The sequence below is a fragment of the Phocoena phocoena genome, chromosome X (assembly GCF_963924675.1).
Source record: "Phocoena phocoena chromosome X, mPhoPho1.1, whole genome shotgun sequence".
NCBI lineage: Eukaryota > Metazoa > Chordata > Mammalia > Artiodactyla > Phocoenidae > Phocoena > Phocoena phocoena.
Window position 1 is genome coordinate 59,919,733 of NC_089240.1, and position 20,668 is coordinate 59,940,400.

The following is a 20,668-nucleotide window of genomic DNA, read 5'->3' on the forward strand; positions in this document are numbered from 1 at the left end:
TTGCTGTGCAAAAGATTTTAAGTTTCATTAGGTCCCCTTTATTTTTGGATTTATTTCCATTTCTCTAGGAGATGGGTCAAAGGATCTTGCTGTGATTTATGTCAGAGTGTTCTGCCTATGTTCTCCTCTAAGAGTTTGATGGTGTCTGGTTTACATTTAGGTCTTTAATCCATTTTGAGTTTATTTTTGTGTATGATGTTAGCGAATGTTCTAATTTCATTCTTTTACATGTAGCTGCCCAGTTTACCCAGCACCACTTATTGAAGAGGCTGTCTTTTCCCCACTGCATATTCTTGACTCCTTTATCAAAGATAAGGTGAGCATACGTGCGTGGGTTTATCTCTGGGCTTTCTATCCTGTTCCATTGATCTATCTTTCTGTTTCTCTGCCAGTACCATACTGTCTTGATTACTGGAGCTTTGTAGTATAGTCTGAAGTCAGGGAGCCTGATACCCCCAGCTCCGTTATTCTTTCTCAAGATTCCTTTGGCTATTCGGGGTCTTTTGTGTTTCCATACAAATTGTGAAATTTTTTGTTCTAGATCTGTGAAAAATGCCAGTGGTAGTTTGATAGGGATTGCATTGAATCTGTAGATTCCTTTGCGTAGTAGAGTCATTTTCACAATGTTGATTCTTCCTACCCAAGAACATGGTATATCTCTCCATCTATTTGTATCATCTTTAATTTCTTTCATCAGTGTCTTATAATTTTCTGCATACAGGTCTTTTGTCTCCTTAGGTAGGTTTATTCCTAGATATTTTATTCTTTTTGTTGCAGTGGTAAATGGGAGGGTTTCCTTAATTCCTCATTCAGATTTTTCATCATTAGTGTATAGGAATGCAAGAGATTTCCGTGCATTAATTTTGTATCCTGCTACTTTGCCAAATTCACTGATTAGCTCTAATAGTTTTCTGGTAGCATCTTTAGGATTCTCTATGTATAGTATCATGTCATCTACAAACAGTGACAGCTTTACTTTTTCTTTTCCAACTTGGACTCCTTTTATTTCTTTTTCTTCTCTAACTTCCAAAACTATGTTGAATAACAGTGGTGAGAGTGGGCAACCTTGTCTTGTTCCTGATCTTAGTGGAAATGGTTTCAGTTTTTCACCATTTAGGATGATGTTGGCTGTGGGTCTGTCATATATGGCCGTTTATTATGTTGAAGAAAGTTCCCTCTATGCCTATATTTTGGAGGGATTTTATAATAGGTGGTGAATTTTGTCAAAAGCTTTCTCTGCATCTTTTGAGATGATCATATGGTTTTTGACCTTCAATTTGTTAATATGCTGTATCACGTTGATTGATTTGCATATACTGAAGAAGCCTTGCATTCCTGGGATAAACCCCACTTGATCATAGTGTATGATCCTTTTAATGTGTTGTTGGATTCTGCTTGCGAGTATTTTGTTGAGGATTTTTGAATCTATGTTCATCAGTGATATTGGCCTGTAGTTTTCTTTCTTTGTGACATCTTTGTCTGGTTTTGGTATCAGACTGATGGTGGCCCCACAGAAGGAGTTTGGGAGTGTTCCTCCCTCTGCCATATTTTGGAAGAGTTTGAGAAGGATAGGTGCTAGCTCTTCTCTAAATGTTTGATAGAATTCGCCTGTGAAGCCATCTGGTCCTGGGCTTTTGTTTGTTGGAAGATTTTTTTTTAAATTATTTATTTTTGGCCGTGTTGGGTCTTCGTTTCTGTGCAAGGGCTTTCTCTAGTTGCGGCGAGCGGGGGCCAATCTACATCGAGGTGTGTGGACCTCTCACTATCGCGGCCTCTCTTGTTGTGGAGCACAGGCTCCAGACACGCAGCCTCAGTAGTTGTGGCTCACCAGCCCAGTTGCTCCGCAGCATGTGGGATCATCCCAGACCAGGGCTCGAACCCATGTCCTCTGCATTGGCAGGCAGATTCTCAAGCACTGCGCCACCAGGGAAGCCCCCTGTTGGAAGATTTTGAATCACAGCTTCAATTTCAGTGCTTGTGATTGGTCTGTTCATATTTTCTATTTCTTCCTGGTTCAGTCACGGAAGGTTGTGCATTTCTAAGAATTTGTCCATTTCTTCCAGGTTGTCCATTTTATTGGCATATAGCTGCTTGTAGTAATCTCTCATGATCCTTTGTATTTCTGCAGGGTCAGTTGTTACTTCTTTTTCATTTCTAATTCTATTGATTTGAGTCTTCTCCCTTTTTTTCTTGATAAGTCTGGCTAATGGTTTATCAATTTTGTTTATCTTCTCAAAGAACCACCTTTCAGTTTTATTGATCTTTGCTATCATATCCTTCATTTCTTTTCCATTTATTTCTGATCTGATCTTTATGAATTATTTCCTTCTGCTAACTCTGGGGGTTTTTTGTTCTTTCTGTAATTGCTTTAGGTGTAAGGTTTGGTTGTTTATTTCAGATGTTTTTTCTTTCTTGAGGATTGTATTGCTATAAACTTCCCTCTTAGAACTGTTTTTGCTGCATCCCATAGGTTTTGGGTCATCATGTTTTCATTGTTATTTGTTTCTAGGTATTTTTTGATTTCCTCTTTGATTTCTTCAGTGATCTGTTCGTTATTAAGTAGTGTATTGTTTAGCCTCCATGTGTTTGTATTTCTTACAGATTTTTTCCTGTAATTGATATCTAGTCTCATAGCATTGTGGTCAGAAAAGATACTTGATACGATTTCAATTTTCTTAAACTTACCAAGGCTTGATTTGTGACCCAAGATATGATCTATCCTGGAGAATGTTCCATGAGCACTTGAGAAGAATGTGTATTCTGTTGTTTTTGGATGGAATGTCCTATAAATATCAATTAAGGCCATCTTGTTTAATGTATCATTTAAAGCTTGTGTTTCCTTATTTTCGTTTTGGATGATCTATCCATTGGTGAAAGTGGGGTGTTAAAGTCCCCTACTGTGATGGTGTTACTGTCGATTTCCCCTTTTATGGCTGTTAGTGCTTGCCTTATGTATTGAGGTGCTCCTATTTTGGGTGCATAAATATTTACAATTGTTATATCTTCTTCTTAAATTGATCGGTTGATCATTATGTAGTGCCCTTCTTTGTCTCTTGTAATAGTCTTTGTTTTAAAGTCTATTTCATCTGATATGAGAATAGCTACTCCAGCATTATTCTGATTTCCATTTGTATGGAATATCTTTTTCCATCCCTTCACTTTCAGTCTGTATGCATCCCTAGGTGTGAAGTGGGTCTCTTGTAGACAGCATATATGGATCTTGTTTTTGCATCCATTCAGACAGTCTATGTCTTTTGGTTGGAGCATTTAATCCATTTACATGTAAGGTAATTATCGATATGTATGCTCCTATTACCATCTTCTTAGTTGTTTTGGGTTTGTTATTGTAGGTCTTTTCCTTCTTTTGTGTTTCCTGCCTAGAGAAGTTCCTTTATCATTTGTTTTATAGCTGGTTTGGTGGTGCTGAATTCTCTTAGCTTTTGCTTGTCTGTAAAGGTTCTAATTTCTCCGTCAAAGCTGAATGAGATCCTTGCTGGGTAGAGTAATCTTGGTGTAGGTTTTTCCCTCTCATCACTTTAAATATGTCCTGCCACTCCCTTCTGGCTTGCAGAGTTTCTGCTGAAAGTTCAGCTGTTAACCTTATGGGGATTCCCTTATGTATTATGTGTTGTTTTTCCCTTGCTGCTTTTAATATTTGTTCTTTGTATTTAATTTTTGATAGCTTGATTAATATGTGTCTTGGCGTGTTTCTCCTTGGATTTATCCTGTATGGTACTCTCTGTGCTTCCTGGACTTGATTAACTATTTCCTTTCTCATATTAGGGATGTTTTCAACTATTATCTCTTCAAATATTTTCTCAGTCCCTTTTTCTCTTCTTCTTCTGGGACCCCTATCATTCGAATGTTGGTGCATTTAATGTTGTCCCAGAGGTCTCTGAGACTGTCCTCAGTTCTTTTCATTCTTTTTTTCTTTATTCTGCTCTGCAGTAGTTTTTTCCACTGTTTTATCTTTCAGGTCACTTATCCGTTCTCCTGCCTTAGTTATTCTGCTATTGATCCCTTCTAGAGAATTTAAAATTTCATTTATTGTGTTGTTCATCACTGTTTGTTTGCTCTTTAGTTCTTCTAGGTCCTTGTTAAATGTTTCTTGTATCTTCTCCATTCTATTTCCAAGATTTTGGATCTTTACTGGCATTATTCTGAATTCTTTTTCAGGTAGGCTGCCTATTTCATCTTCATTTATTAGGTCTGGTGGGTTTTTGCCTTGCTCCTTCATCTGCTGTGTGTTTCTGTGTCTCCTCATTTTGCTTAACTTACTGTGTTTGGGGTCTCCTTCTTTCAGCCTGCAGGTTCATAATTCCCATTGTTTTGGTGTCTGTCCGCAGTGGCTAAGGTTGGTTCAGTGGGTTGTGTAGGCTTCCTGGTGGAGGGGACTAGTGCCTGTGTTCTGGTGGATGACGCTGGATCTTGTCTTTCTGGTGGGCAAGTCCACGTCTGGTGGTGTGTTTTGTGGTGTCTGTGGACTTATTATGATTTTAGGCAGCCTCTCTGCTAATGGATGGGGTTGTGTTCCTGTCTTGGTAGTTGTTTGGCATAGGGTGTCCAGCACTGTAGTTTGCTGGTCGTTGAGTGGAGCTGGGTCTTGGAGCTGAGATGGAGATCTCTGGGAGATTTTCGCCGTTTGATGTTATGTTGAGCTGGGAGGTCTCTTGTGGACCAGTGACCTGAAGTTGGCTCTCCCACCTCAGTGGCACAGCCCTGACGCCTGGCTGGAGCACCAAGAGCCTGTCCTCCACATGGCTTTTGCAGCTTTAAGTTCTTTATCACCTTGTAAGTCACCCAACAGCAAAGATTAATTTCTCCCAGGTTGGTCTGTGGGTTGGCTGCAGTGGAATTTAGGTTTGATCCACATGCGTTTCATTTCCAAGTGCCAGGTGGAAGAGCATCGGCACAGGGGCACGCTTTTATCCTGGTGCAGGAAGGAGCACCAATGATAGCCATTCTTTAAAGCAGTTTTAGGTTCATAGCAAAATTGAGTGGAACGTACTGAGTGCTCCCATATATACCCTATCCCCCACTGTATACAACCTCCCCCACTATTGACATCCTGTAGCATAGTGGTACATTTGTTACAATCAATGCATCTACAGTGACGTATCATTTTTACCGCAATTTCATAGGTTACATTAGGATTCACTCTTGGTGTTGTACATTCTATGGATTTTGTCAAATGTATAATAAGATGTATCTACCATTGTAGTATCATACATAATAGTTTCACTGCCCTAAAAATTTTCTGTTTTCTATCTATTCAACCCTCCTTCCACAACTCACCCCTGGCAACCAATGATCCTTTTATTGTCTCCATAGTTTTGTCTTTTCTGGAATGTCATATAGTTGGAATCATATAGTATGTGGCGTTTTCAGATTGGCTTCCTTCACTTAGTAATATGCATTTAAGTTTCCTTCATGTCTTTTCATGGCTTAATAGTTCATTTCTTCGTAATCCTGAATAATATTTCATTGTTTGGACATTCCACAGTTTATCCATTCACCTACTGAAGGACATCTTGGTTGCTTCCAAATTTTAGCAATTGTGAATAAAGCTGCTATAAACATCCATGTACAGGTCTTTTCATGGACATACGTTTTCAATTTATTTGGGTAAATACCAGGGAGCACAGCTGCTGGATTGTATAGCAAGAGAACGCTTAGTTTTTTAAGAAACTGCCAAGCTGTCTTTCAATGTGGCTAAACCATTTTGCATTCCTGTCAGCAATGAATGAGCATACCTGTTGCTGCACATACTTACCAGCATTTGGTGTTTTCAGTGTTTTAAACTTTTCCATTCTAACAGGTGTGTAGTGGCATTTCATTGTTGTTTAAGTTTGCAAGTCTCTAATGACACAGATAGACAGATGACAGACAGATATATAGATACATATAGATAGATAGATAGATAAGAGTCTAGCTGTCTTCCTAGAAAGAAGAAATTGATTTTTCATTAGACAGCTAGTATTCTGATATACTTTTACTCTTTTTTTTTTTTTTGCGGTACGATGGCATCTCACTGTTGTGGCCTCTTCCATTGTGGAGCACAGGCTCCGGACGCACAGGCTCAGCGGCCATGGCTCACGGGCCCAGCCGCTCCGCGGCATGTGGGATCTTCCCAGACCGGGGCACGAACCCGTGTCCCCTGCCTCGGCAGGCGGACTCTCAACCACTGCGCCACCAGGGAAGCCCTGATATACTTTTTAAATAAAAGGCACTGACCGGGGCTTCCCTGGTGGCGCAGTGGTTGAGAGTCTGCCTGCCGATGCAGGGGACACGGGTTCGTGCCCCGGTCTGGGAAGATCCCACATGCCGCGGAGCGGCTGGGCCCGTGAGCCATGGCCGCTGAGCCTGCGCGTCCGGAGCCTGTCCTCCGCAACGGGAGAGGCCACAACAGTGAGAGGCCCGCGTAACGCATAAAAAAAAAAAAAAAAAAAAAAAAAAAAAGGCACTGACGGTATGAATTTCATGCTGAGCACTGCTTTAGTAATTCAGATTCTGTTATGAGGTATTCTTGTTATCATGATTTTCTCGATTTTCCAGTATTACTGTTGTTTAAAATGTCCAACTGGTCAAGGGTTTTATTTCCTGATTCCGTTATTATTTTCTAGTTTTACTGCATTGTGATCAGATAATGTCTGTTTTATTTCTGTCTTAGAATTTATTCACTTTTTTTTTATTCAGGTTTTTCTTGTGATCAATTTTGTAAATGTTCAAAGGGCACATGAAAAGAAAATGAGTTTTCTATTCTCAGGCTATAAAGTATGTTTTCAGGTTATAGAGTACATTTGTATTAAATCTTCCATACTAAGAATGTTATTTAGGTATTCTCTGTCCTTTCTTTTTATTGTTTGTATTCTTTTAAATTCCTGCCATAGATTGAGAGAGGTGAACTAAATTTCATGTGTTTATGTTCTTCTTTATAATTCCTATAGTTTGATATCAAAATCCATCAAAGATATCATGCATGAACACACACAAAATGACAGACCAATAATTTCTAAATATTAGGAAGCCAAATTCATCAGCCTTTTAAAAAATAATAATACACCATGACCTAATAGGGGTTATTCTAGAAATGCAACAATGACTCAATTTTAGGAAATATATTATTATAATTCAATATATTAATACTTCAAAAGAGAAAAACCATGTGATTATCTCTATAGAAGCTTAAAAGACATGTAATTCAATTCCACATCTATTGAGTTTTTAAAAAATTCTAACTAAAACAGAAACAGATGGACATAATAAAGTCTATCTAATAATACCATCCTTAATCAGGGAACAGTAACAAACTACTATGTAAGTTCAAAAGGTTTACTATTATTGTGATTATTTCATAACAAAATGTTAGCAGTATCCGATATTGTAATTTTGGTTTGGAAAACTCTGTACCCTACATTTAGTCAAAGTTAAAACTTGATTAAATTAGACATCAAATCTAGTGACCTAAGAGCAATAAAGTCATGTTGAACAATTATGGTCCTATTTTTATACTCAATACTACACTTCAATAAAAATCAAGGTAAAAAATGTTCTTACTCTAAGTAGTATGCCAAAGAGTCAAAATACAGACATACCACGGGGAAAAGCTAGCTTTTAAAGAATCATTTGACTGGTTATCAAGTATTGCATTGGGACAAATTTCTGGTGATAAAGACTAGGTTAGTAAGATTTGAAACCCCTTTTATAACTGTGTTTCCAAACTCCCGGTCCCACTGTACCTGTTTCTTTCAGGAGATTCCAGATGTCTCTGCATTTATGGATCTGATCAAGTGCACGATTCAGTAACATGGTCTATTTGGTAAGAAAGCCATGAGAAAATTAGTCTCAACCAAACCAAACTTTAAGCAAATAAAAATATCATTTTCACTAAAAACAGTTAAAAATAAAACTATAGAAAAATGAAAGTATAAAGTGAATATTTGGAATTTATATATAAATATTAGCCTCTCTATATTTTTTTTTACTTTTCCTTAATGTTCCAGGAAAATGAGGATTATATAGAGAATCTTGAACATTATCAATTTCTTTAATAATCTAGGATAGAAGAGAAGCACTTCCAGAATGGTGGTATGAGGAGAGCCATGGATCCTCTCCCCAGCAAAACTACCATAACTGGTGAGAATTTTAAAACACAATCATATAAAGTCTCAGGAAATTGCCCTGCGGGCATATAGCAAATGGGGAAACATCTATTCCAGGAAATCTACTAAGTCTCAGTAAGAACAGTGAATACCTGTAGCAGTTGAGCCATGATCTGCTCACTCTCCCCCAAGCTCAGTGTGATGTAAGTGCACTTTAGGTGGGTGTGGCCAAGACGATGGGGCTCACTCTATCCTTAGTTTCCAGGCTAGGGATGACCAGAATGGGCATGCTGCCAGTACTTCTCATCCCCCTCCCCAAGATCTGTATTGCATGAGTTCTATTATAAACAGGCACAACTGAGAAGACTTGAGCTCTCTTTTTCTACCCAGTCCCCATACCAGACATTGCAAATTGAGAATACTGGGTCTCAATTGCCCTCACCTCAGCTTGCTTATAAGACAGAGTTTCCATGCTGGAAGAGGCAAGCCAAGAATGCTAGGGACTACGACTTTTGCCTAGCCCTGACTCATACAGCTGTATTGTCACTCTGATACAAATGGGTCACTGTCCCTGCCTCTAGTTTCAAAGCAGTGGTATAGAGTTTCTGCTCAGGAGGAGAGGAAGGCCATTAAAAGAGTGAGCTCTGTAGTCACCCTAAGGAGACTGACTTTTATTGACATAGAATTTGAGGAAGTTCGAGTCTAAGGGCACTATTAAAAAAGTGGAGATTTTGGTGTGGGCAATTAACAGGAGGTTGGTAACTAATGATATCGACAAGCCAAACAGTAGACCAGCTAGAAGTTTACAGAGAAAACAAGGGGAAGAGAAAGCTAAGAAGATTCCCTATCCCTTCAAAGGGGCATTACTTTAATTGGATCAGACTGTGGAGCAATTTATGCCAAAGAGCATTTCCAAACACTCACATGCACGTGTGTGCGCATGCACACACACGCACACACACACACACACACACACACACACACACACACAGCAGTCACCTAGTAATTAGTCAAGATTTACATCTGTGTGTGATACCAATAAAAGAAGCCCATTCAGAAGCTTAACAGGGAGATCACAGAAAGAGATAGTCAAAAATAACCCTGCTAAAACTTCTTTCATCCCTTTTCAGGGGAGGGGTCAGGGTGACTGCAAAGGCAAAGACTGTAATCTCTGACAAGTAATATGAGAAGCTGTATACTACTATACAGCTGTGGGAAATAGACTGCACTGAACTAGCCCAGCCAAATCACTAAACAAATAAACAAGCAAATATTAACAGCAAGTCCCAGATGGGGGGGGGAATCAGTATCCAAAGATGTTCCAATATATTATGCAAAATGTCCAGCTTTCAACCAAAAATTATAAGATATGCAAAGAAACAAGAAGTATGACCCATACACAGGAATACACAGGAATAAAGTAGGCAACAGGAACTGACTTTGGAAAGGTCCAATGTTGGAATTTAGCAGACGTAGATTTCAAAGTAGCTATTCTAAATATGTTCAAACAACTAAAGGAAACCACACTTAAAGAAGGAAGGTATGATGACAATGTCAGGAAATGCAGAATCTTGATTAAAAAGGCAGTGGGATAACATATTCAATGTAATGAATAAAATATCAGTCATCCAAGAATCTAATATCCAGCAAAACTATCTTTCAGAGCTGAAAGCAAAATAAATTCTCAGATTAAAAAAAGCTGAGAGAATCTTTTTGCTAGCAGAACCATTTTATAAAAATGCTAAGAGAGATTCTTCAGGCTGAAAGCAAGTAACACCAGACAGTAATCTAAATCCAAAGGAAAAAACAAAGTGTACTGATAAAAGTAATTATGTAACTGTAAAAGAAAGTATAAATATATATTTCTTCTTTCTTCTCATTTTAAAAAAACAACTGTATAAAACTATATATAGGTTCTTAAATACCATTTCACCAACCCAAGAAGAAAATACATTCTTTCTCAAGCACACACGGCACTTTATCCAGGACAGACCATTTGTTAGGCCACAACACAGACTTCAAATAAATTTAAAATAACTTGAAGTCGGGCTTCCCTGGTGGCGCAGTGGTTGAGAGTCCGCCTGCCGATGCAGGGGACATGGGTTCGTGCCCCGGTCCGGGAAGATCCCACATGCCGCGGAGTGGCTAGGCCCGTGAGTCATGGCCGCTGAGCCTGCGCGTCCAGAGCCTGTGCTCCACAACAGGAGAGGCCACAACAGTGAGAGACCCGCGTACCACACACAAAAAAAATAATAAAATAACTTGAAGTCACACAAAGTATGTACTCTGTCCACAGTGGAACAAGATTAGAAATCAGTAAGATAATAATAAATTTGGGAAACAAACATGTGGATATTAAACAATAGATTCCTAAATAAACAATGGGTCAAAGAAGAAATCATAATGAAAATTAGAAAATATTTTGCGATGAATGAAAAGAGAAAAACAAACAAACCAATACTTATGGGATGCTGCTCAAGCTATGATGCTATGGTCTGAATGTATGCCCCCAAGTTCATATGTTAAAATCATACCCCAAAGGTGAAGGTATTAGCAGGTGGGGCCTTTGAGAGATGCTAAAGTCATAAGGATGCAGCCCTCATACATGAGATTTGTGCTTTTTATAAGAAGGTTCCAAAGAGATCCTTGGCGCTTTCCATCATGGGAGGACACAGCGAAAAGGTGTCAGCTATAAAGGAGGAAGAGAGACCTCATCAGAGAACACAACCCTGCTGGCACCTTGATCTTGGGACTTCCAGCATCCAGAACTGTGAGAACTAAATTTCTGTTGTTTATAAGCTACCCAGTCTATTGTGTTTTGTTATAGCAGCTTGAATGGACTGAGACAGAAAATTGGTACTGATTGGTGGGGTGCCGCTGTAACAAATACCTAAAAATATGGAAGCAGCTTTGGAACTGGGTAATGGGCAGAGACTGGAAGAGTTTGGAGGTGCATGCTAGAAAGTCTACTTTGCCATGAATGGACTGTTAAGGGAAATTCTCTTGAGGACCAAGAAAGAGAAGAGGAGAGCTGTAGAGAAAGCCTCAGTCTTCTAAGAGAATATCTAAGTGGTTGTGAACCGAATGTTGGTAGAAATATGGATAGTAAATGTCATTCTGATGAGGTCTCAGATGGAAATGAGGAACGTTGGAAACTAGAGGAAAGGAGGAAAGGCCATCCTTGCTATAAAGTGGCAAAGAGCTTGGCTGAACTGTGTTTGTGTTCCCAGTGTTTTATAGAAGGTAGTACTTGTGAGCGATGAAATTGATATTTGGCTGAAGAAATTTCTAAGCAAAGTGTTGAAGAGTGGCTTGGTTTCCCTTGAATGCTTATAGTAAAATGTGAGAAGAGAGAAATGATTTAAAGGTGGAATTGTTAATCAAAAATTAATCAGAGGGGCTTCCCTGGTGGCGCAGTGGTTGAGAGTCCGCCTGCTGATGCAGGGGACATGGGTTCGTGCCCCGGTCTGTGAAGATCCCACATGCCGTGGAGCGGCTGGGCCCGTGAGCCATGGCCGCTGAGCCTGCGTGTCCGGAGCCTGTGCTCCGCAACAAGAGAGGCCACAACAGTGAGAGGCCCGCGTACCTCAAAAAAAAAAAAATTAAGCAGAATTTTAAAATGTGGGAAATTCTCAGCCCATTAATATTGAAAGAAATAAGAAAGCATCAAAGGGAGAAAACACCAAGGGTGTGGCTGAATTGATAAGAGATTGCTGTGGATGAACCATCTCAACAGAAGCTAGGAGCTATTCATCAAGACAATGGGCAGATTGGTCAGCCATCTAAACAGAAGCCAGGACCTATTGTCCAAGGCAAAGGAAGAATAACCTCAACAGATCAGAGATCTTTGGGGCTGGCCCTCCCATCAGGGGCCCAGAGTGCAAGGGCCTGCGGGGCGGAAGGATTTCAAAGGAGGGGCCCACTGCAGCCCAGAGCCATCTCATCTCCTGGGCTGTGCTCCTCAAGTTCCCACACCATGCTCCTCAGACACCCCAAGTGCAGTACAGGCTGCTGTGGTTGTCCCTCCAGAAGGCACAGGTTGCAAACCTCTGGAAGGCATCAGCTTGGTGTTTTCTCCCGGTATTCAGAGTCCAAGAGCTGGGGGGCACTGCTGCCCTCTCCTAAATTTCAAAAGATGCCCCAGAGACCGTCAGGGCCCAGGCAAAGAACCTCTGTAGGGGAGAACCACTGCAGAAAGCCCTCACTAGGGCAATGCCCCACAGAGCCTCCTACCCCAGACCAGTAGAGCCACCTTGTGGAATTCCAGCCTGAACCCTAACTTGTGAGAGCTGCAGCATGTACTGCACCTGGCAGAGCCATGCAGGTGGGGTCTAGAGGCTTGGGGGCCCAACTGTAGCCCCAGTGAGTTCAAAATGTGGGGCACCAAGACAAGGAGGATTGTTTTTAAGCCTTGGGGTTTAATGTTGTTTTCCCCATTAGGTTTTGGGCTTACCTTTGTAAGCAGCTCTTTGTAGGAAACTGCCCTCAGCAGGAAACCCCTTTTCTTGTCAATTTAGCAAAGCTATATTGTAACTAACTTTTAAATCAGGCATCCCCATGCTCTACTCATCTTTGGCCCAAGCACACCTTTCAAATCTTTTGATCACACAATACCTTGCCTAACCTGTTGGTTCTTTCCTTAGATCAAAGAAGTAGAAATGAAGGATAAGTAGTTAACAGAAGACCAGATCTCTCCCCTAGCTTCCCCTTCAGTAACAAATTGTCCTGTTCTAGGATAAAGATGTGGTTCCTTGATGGCTTACAATTACTATATATATTTTAAAGCATCCCTCACTTTCCCCAGCTCAGACTCAGGAGACTAGATGCAATGTTGATAGGATTATGCAGTCTATCTATATTGCTTCATAATATACTTATTTGGAAATACTTCAGTTGATGAGGATTTAGAGAACAAGGAACAGATGTAAATAATAGAATCCAACAAATCTTCATTAGAGAAAGAGCACCATGGTCTAACTCACAGGGGCCAGACTAACATGGGGAAAGGCAGAACTACATCTTCAATTATATAAACAGATATCCTTTCAAAAGCAAAGAAGATTATAGAAAGGTTACTAGGTTAGAGAGTTCTTAGGAAACATAAGTGTGTGCAAGAGAAAGAACACAGGAAAAAAAGAACAGTGTTAGAAACAAACAAAATAATTAAGGATCATACTTAAGAGTTTGTGAAATTTCCCTCACGTCAATTTGATCTCTATTCACTGAGATACAAATTTAACAGACTCAGGACTACCAACTTAAGAGGGAAAGCTTTTAAAAAGTTATAACTGCTATGTGAAAACAAGATGTTATTGTTGTCTTAGTAAAGCAAAAGACCTTATTGTGAGAATACCATTGAAACAGAGCACGACCCTGTGGGGCCCTCCTGGGGAATAAAAACCTTTCCGTTCCCCCATTTCTTGTTTGTAGAATAAAGGCTTTCAGCCTCCTAGACCTTCCCCGAGTTCCAAAGGGCAGATTCAAACAGTTACTAATTAGAAGAGTGAGGGAATGCAGAAAGAATACAATACTGCAAGATGGTGGTCCTGGTTCCTCCTTGGGGGATGTGGATAACAGTTTGATATATATCTCTTGAGTTCTTCTACAGGAACTAAGGCCCCCACCCAGGTGGAGGATGATAACTTTAGGCTGAGCACAAGCATGTGGACCCCAGACTGGTTGGAACCAGAAGGCTGATGACTGAGATTCCTGGAACACCATCCTGTTACCTCACCACCAACCAATCAGAGGAGGGTTACACACTCTGCATCACCTTCCCCCCAAATTTTGCATATAAAAACTTCTTCCCTGAAATCCATTGGGGAGTTCGGGTCTTTTGAGCATGAGCCACCCGTTCTCCTTGCATGGCCCTTGCAATAAGCCTTTCTCTGCTCCAAACTCTGACATTTCAGTTTGTTGGGCCTCACTGTGTGTGGGGCATATGAACTTGAGTTCGACAACACCCTTACTTGTTAAGAAGCAAAATGTTTGTTTTGGTTTTGCTCTGAGGCTCGCAGATTCTTTTTTTCATCTTCTTTTACGATGGAAAGGTTTCTAAAAAGAAGCCCCTTTACTCCTCAGGACAACAACTTTATCTCCTTTATCCCTAGTACCTAGCAGAGTGCTTGGTACTCATATGTTTTTCAAGTTGAACTCAACAAGGGAAGAGAAAGAAAACAAAATATGTTGGCAGAGATCTGCTAAGAGTTTGTTCCAGATGTGAAGAATCATATAAAAGAACAGATTAACAGAAGGAAGAGAATAAGCACCAAGAAGGATTTTATACCAACTGGAAAGAAAAGAAGCTGGTAGGTATGGAAGATTGTGACGTTTTCTTTGTCTAGGGAAGAGAAAAAAGCAGAGAGACCTAGAACTTAAAACCATACAAAAATGCTAGTGGTCCAACTTGGTGACAACTTTCTTAGCTTGAAAGAAGGAAGGTAAAGAACTAAAGACAAACCAAAGAATACTCTGGTAGATGGGAGAGCAAGATGTTCATGTTGGTATCTCCTAAAAGGGGTAAGGTTTAAGCTGAGAGTGGAATTCAGGTAAAAGTAGGAATTCTGTCTTCTTCTTGTTAAAACTGAGTTAATGATAAAATATTTAAGAATGTGGGCCAAAGAAAGCAAATGCAATTGAGTGAAGAAAAACAAGCCAACTAAATAATTTCAGATGGCTATCAAAGCTGTTGAAGTAAATGAGTGCCTCCTTAGAGGATGTGTGAAGGGAAACAGAAATAGAGAAGACACTCCTATGGACCACATGTGATCACAGGGAGATGATTAAGATAGACTATTTCAAAACAGATTCAGAAATAATGATCCATGGCAAGGGGCATTTTAAAAGAAGAGGCCAAGCCAAATGTGACCTTTCCTTAGGAAGGAAGTAGCCATTACAAACCTTTGAAATCAACATGTTGCTAGAATGGAGGAACGGATTCTTTAAAGAGAATCAAAAACAATTACATCAGGGAAAGCAAACATACCAAACAGCACACTGAATGCTTGTGTTTTTCCTGAAGGTTGCACATTACCTGTTCGGAAATTGTTGAAGCTTTTCTCCCTTTCTCTAGATCAATTGCAGATGCCACAATTAAACATGTTTTCTGTGCAATCAGAACTGCTTGATCAGAAGGACAAAACTGGGACAGCTGATAAGAAATAACCAGAACATCAATGAATAGTGAGAATTCTGCCAGGTGAACACAAACAATCAGAATGAAAATCAGCAAAATCCTGTCTGAATGACAAAATTCAGCTGGAAAAGCACATCTCACCTTAAAAATGATATAGACTATAACACTGATTTATGGTTTTAATTTTCTATTACTTTCTATTGTTTCTTTAACACCTTTCTAGAGATTAAAAAGCTTCATTTCTTCACAATTTTCCTGTCTTTCCCAATGACAAGTACTGTCATTTGGCCCTGTATTTCTATCTAGTGATTTACTTCTTGGTTTACGCTGTAATTTCTAAGTGATTTTCCCCCTGGCAAATAGATTTCCCCTTTGCACTGAATAGAGCTGAAATTAGTACCTATATTGTTCATGGTTGAAAGAGACAATGTCAAATCTTGACAGGCATTAGGCATAACCTCATCATTAAACCTTCTCCTCCAGCTTTAGAAAAAAATCCCATGGGCTGTCCTCAGAGCAGGGGGCCTGAAGAAATGGCTCCTCAATTTACAACACACCCAACAGAAATCTGAGTTCACTGTGACAAGGGGCACAAACTTGTGGCCTTCCTATGAACAAATACCCAACACATGTCCCCCTGTAGCTCCACATGGCTTCTGGGTAGGACCAGTGGGACAGGTCTCAATATTGGAAGAAAAGCTACAGTATTTAGTGGGGAGGTTTGCCACCTAGAGCCAGTGAGGTCCACACATGAGTGGGCCATAAGTAGTCTTACAGACATAAAGACTTTGAATCTCTTTATTCAAGGGAAAAAAAACAGATTCCAACTATATGCCATTCTGGAAAGGCAAAACTATGGAGACAATAAAAAGATCAATGGTTGCCAGGAGTTTCGGGGGGAGAGGGGAGCTGAATACACAGAGTACAGAAGTTTTTATTGAGCAGTGAAATACTTTGTATGACATTATAATGATGGATATATGTCATTATACTTTTGTCCAAACCCACAGAATGTGCAACACTACTCACTTCAGTAAAGTGAACCCTAAGGTGAAATGTGGACTGTGGTTTTATGATGTGTCAATGCAGTTTGTCATTGGTTTAAAAAAGAAAAGGGGGCTTCCCTGGTGGCGCAGTGGTTGAGAGTCCGCCTGCCGATGCAGGGTACACGGGTTCGTGCCCCGGTCCGGGAGGATCCCACATGCCGTGGAGCGGCTGGGCCCGTGAGCCATGGCCACTGAGCCTGTGCGTCCAGAGCCTGTGCTCCGCAACGGGAGAGGCCACAGCAGTGAGAGGCCCGCATACCGCAAAAAAAAGAGAAAAGGTACGACTCTGTTGATAATGGCTACGCATGTGTCAGGACGGGGTATATGGGGGAATTTCTGTACCTTCCTGTCAATTTTGTGGTAAACCTAAAACTGCTTTAAAAAAAAAAGTCTCAAAAAAAAAGAGAATTAACAGGGTAGACATTTTTGGCAAAACTTTTGTTTTGCTTATATATGCATGCATATTATATATGTGTGTGTGTTTGTTGGACTGTGATGTAAAAGGTATTTTTTAGATCAAAAGAGTTTGCAGGCCACTGTAGTTAAGTTATACTAGCAAATAAAAACACAAATTAACCTCAAAAAAAACCAAACCTCCCAGCTTTGTAGTATAGTAAAATTCTAGGCTACTTGATTCTAACATGGAATCCGACTAGTGCTATCATGAATGTCAAAACTGAAGCTAATTTATTTCACCTAATTAAAATGGAAATTATACCTAAACTTTCAAACATTATTTCTTAATCTCCCCAAATATTTAGTGATCATAATCATCGCCATCATTTAACTAATAGCATTTCAAGACACCCAATCTCTGTACATCTCAGGTGACTCATATATAAAATGAGGGAGTTGTGCTAGATTATCTCTATAGTTCGTTCCAGTTCTAAAATATTTAATCTACCTCAACATATCAGACTGCATACTCCAGAATGTGTATGAGGGATATTCTTTGCCACCTCTCCTTTCATCCTCTAATCAATACTTGATCCTCTTTCTGGCATTTAACCTCTACCTTGGAGGATAACACCTATTTTAAAAGGCTTATAACTGCAAAACAAGCTCACAAATCCTTACACACAAAACCTGCTCTCGGAAAAATTATAAAGCAGGTCCAAGCTTCTTAGCATCCTTTTAACCTCCTGTTGTCCCCAGATACCTATTCAATATTCCTATAGACTTATACCCATAACCCTTCCTAATGTTTTGGTAATTGACAACTTCTTGGAGTATTCCCTCCTAAAGATAGCTATATTTTGATATAGGTTCTGAGAGACTGAAATTCCTTCAAAGATAAAGGAATAAGTCTCTTATGGTAGAACTTTAGGCTCCGGATGATGGTTGTTTGTGCTATTTCGGTATGGGGAGAACTGCCTCATGTTCTCATATTATACCCTATAGGGATTAAATTCCCCTTAGGTCATTCCTGCTTAAACATATATTAAAAGTTCCTAGATTAAAAGCCAATCTCACTCTATACTTAGTCATTGACTATACTCATAGTGGTCATATCCTTGTTGTGATCCATATGTGAGATACTTGTTGGAAGAGGCTTACCTTATAAGAAATTATGAAAAATTCTCTCATTGCCACTGGGTCTTTGTTACATTGCACAGCCAAGTTCCAAGCTGAAAGTTAACATGAAATAACATAATTATGAAAATTTACTGTTTAACCTGTACCATTATAATCTCCACTACCTACATCTTTAACATTAACACACTAATGAGGGGTTTCTCAGGGGTTAAAAAAAGCTAACTTTAGGTTTTCAGAGAAATTTTTTCCAGGTAAATTTAGAGACTTCCATCACTTCCAATCTTTAATTCTAGGACAATGGCCAATGGAGATAGTGTTGCATTTTTTAAAATTGGGGACATATGATAAATTCTTACTTGGCACAAATCCATCTAAAAAAATGAGGATCACAGTGAGGAGTTCACCGACTGAGATTAAGCAAGTTATCCTTGTACCCACAGCTACAAATGGAAGATCCAGAATTTGAATCCACATCTGATTCTACCACCCCACAATGTTTCCCATAGCCACAGAATTTCCTTTTACCTGTTTTTCGAAACCAATGAGCTTCATTAGTCCTTGAGCCTGAAGTCGAGACTTCTCCATCAAAATACTGAGCAAGTTTCGGGAGTGCTGCAGTCAAACAGGAAAATCTGATATTGAGGTCTTTTACTTTATACTCTAGCAAAGTTGTTAATCCTGCTTTAAAAACAGTCAAACATGAGCTTGAATTTAGAAAGTTCTTTTTTTATGCGTGTGCATGGGTGCATACCAAAAGTAATTTAAATGACAAAAAGCATTACCAAGCTCCAAGGAACTGTTAACTCAAACTCTGGGGAACAAACACATCTTTGGAGAGATTCATAATTTTAATTAGAGCAATCATTCACCACCTGAGGTAGAAAGATATGATTTATGTGTAAGGAAACAAAGAAGAGGAATAATCATTTAAAACACTGAAAAGGAGATTGAGGATTGGAAGAGTATTGATAGGTTGGCATAATATTTACTGAGCTCCTACAGCAAGCACAGTATGGAACCAGAATGTGCCGTCATCATCAGAACGCATTTATTACATACTCATGTGCCCTTCTGAGAGATAAGAATGCCAAAAGAGAACTTTTTATCTTTTGAAAAGCTGTAGTTTCTAAACCACTTTGCTACATTTACACCCTGTTGACAGGTATTTGAGGTATAAAATTGAACTACTGCAATAAATGGAACTGAATTTCTAAGATATGGAGTTTTTGGTGTGTTTTAGACATAAGGAAATAGGTACATGGGCAGTAGAAACTGGAAGACCTATTAGGCAAAAGGGACACCAAGAAAGCAAGCATAGAGTTGGAAAATGGAATGCAATGTAGCTAGGATGTTAGCTGAATGAAGTGGACAGGGAGCAATTAGTAGATAGAGGAGATGACACAGACTTGGATAGACAGATGGACAGCTTCAAAACAACAGAGTAAACAATCTGAATTTGATTCAGAGAACATGAAAATTAGCAGGGCTCAGAATATTTTTATTTGTCTTGACCCTTTTTCACCTGTTCAATTTCTAGGTTAGGACCAAGTGGCAATAGACATGGAAGGGAGGGAGGGAGGGAGGAGGGCGGGAGGAGGGAGGGAGGGGGGGGAGAGAGAGAGAGAGAGAGAGAGAGAGAGAGAGAGAGAGAGAGGGAGGGAGGGAGGGAGGGAGGGAGGGAGAGAGGGAGAGAGGGAGAGAGGGAGAGAGGGAGAGAGAGAGAGAGGGAGAGAGGGAGAGAGGGAGAGAGGGAGGGAGGGAGGGAGGGAGGGAGGGAGGGAGGACAGAAGGAAGGAAGGAAGGAAGGAAGGGAAATGTCTTTTAAAAAACTGGAATAAAAACAGAGGTGAAATCACATTTGGAGATGAATGCTAATGATGACAAACTTTTCTCTGCTTGTGAATATATAAACAGGTATACTGCTGTGACGTATGTTAGTAAAAGCATGAAGCTTAACTCAAACACGAAGCCCGAGTCAGTGTGCTCAATGTACTTGGAGAATTTAATAGAGGATAGAGGCAAAATGAAGGAGTGAAAATAACCAAGGAGATATTTACCTGTATTCAAGCAAGTCAGAAGTCTATCCATTTGTTTCTTTCTAAAAAAATAAAGAAAAGAGCATTTTCATACTGTTCCAAAGCTTTACTACAGAAAAGTATCAAAAAGAGACTCTATATTTGCCTGAGAGCAGCTCAAGGAAAATGTTAAATTCTGAAGTTTGTTGTTCAAGGCTCCAACCTATCATTTCAACACTTTTTCCTCATTATAGGACACTGTTCCTCATCTCCAATGTCCTCATATTTTTTTCTCTCTTCCCCTTCTACACCTACTCTCAAGCAAAGGATTTCAATGACTGATAAGGTTTTATATTACAGGGTCACAGAATTTGAGAGCAGGTAGTGATCTCTGTGATTTTCAAGCTTTGGTTTTTTTTGAAGAGGGGGAACTGGAACCTGTGTTTCAAATAAAATTTTATAAAAGTCTAATATACAAGAAGAGACAAAAGTGTACCTGCTCTGGTTGAACCAGTGGTGGGTGGAGGCCTAGAGTCTCGGCTTCCTGGAAGTCCCTGAGGCAGTGCCACAGATTTTCCAGGTTTCTAAGGAATATAGTTTAAAAACCACTTATCCATACCCTTCATTTTACAGATGAGGAAACAGATCTGGAAATGCGGGATGATCTGTCTAAGGTCATGCAATGACAATGCCAAGACTACTACTACCTAGGTCTCTTGACCCTTAGTTAAGCTTCTTTAGGGGCAACATAAATTTTAACAGAGAAAAACATCCCATTATGCTTAAACAAAGGATTGAATATGGAAGTATCGGCAAACTCAACTAAGGAAGTTT

The 20,668-nt window shown here is 39.8% G+C and overlaps 1 protein-coding gene and 1 non-coding gene across 2 annotated transcripts in view; one reads left to right on the forward strand and one right to left on the reverse strand.

Annotated features, from left to right (window-relative positions):
• TEX11 (testis expressed 11) overlaps positions 1-20,668 on the reverse strand; it is a 338,390-nt gene that overhangs the window by 60,059 nt on the left and 257,663 nt on the right. The window contains exons 21-25 of the mRNA XM_065900178.1: positions 19,877-19,917; positions 18,345-18,431; positions 17,841-17,911; positions 15,136-15,252; positions 7,740-7,812 (exon numbers count right to left, since the gene is read on the reverse strand). Of these exons, the coding sequence (XP_065756250.1) occupies positions 7,740-7,812; positions 15,136-15,252; positions 17,841-17,911; positions 18,345-18,431; positions 19,877-19,917 (389 nt within the window). The remainder of the gene's footprint in view (positions 1-7,739; positions 7,813-15,135; positions 15,253-17,840; positions 17,912-18,344; positions 18,432-19,876; positions 19,918-20,668) is intronic.
• LOC136143172 (small nucleolar RNA SNORA11) lies at positions 15,740-15,868 on the forward strand. The gene has a single exon (XR_010657869.1). It is a non-coding gene; the product is annotated as a small nucleolar RNA SNORA11 (small nucleolar RNA).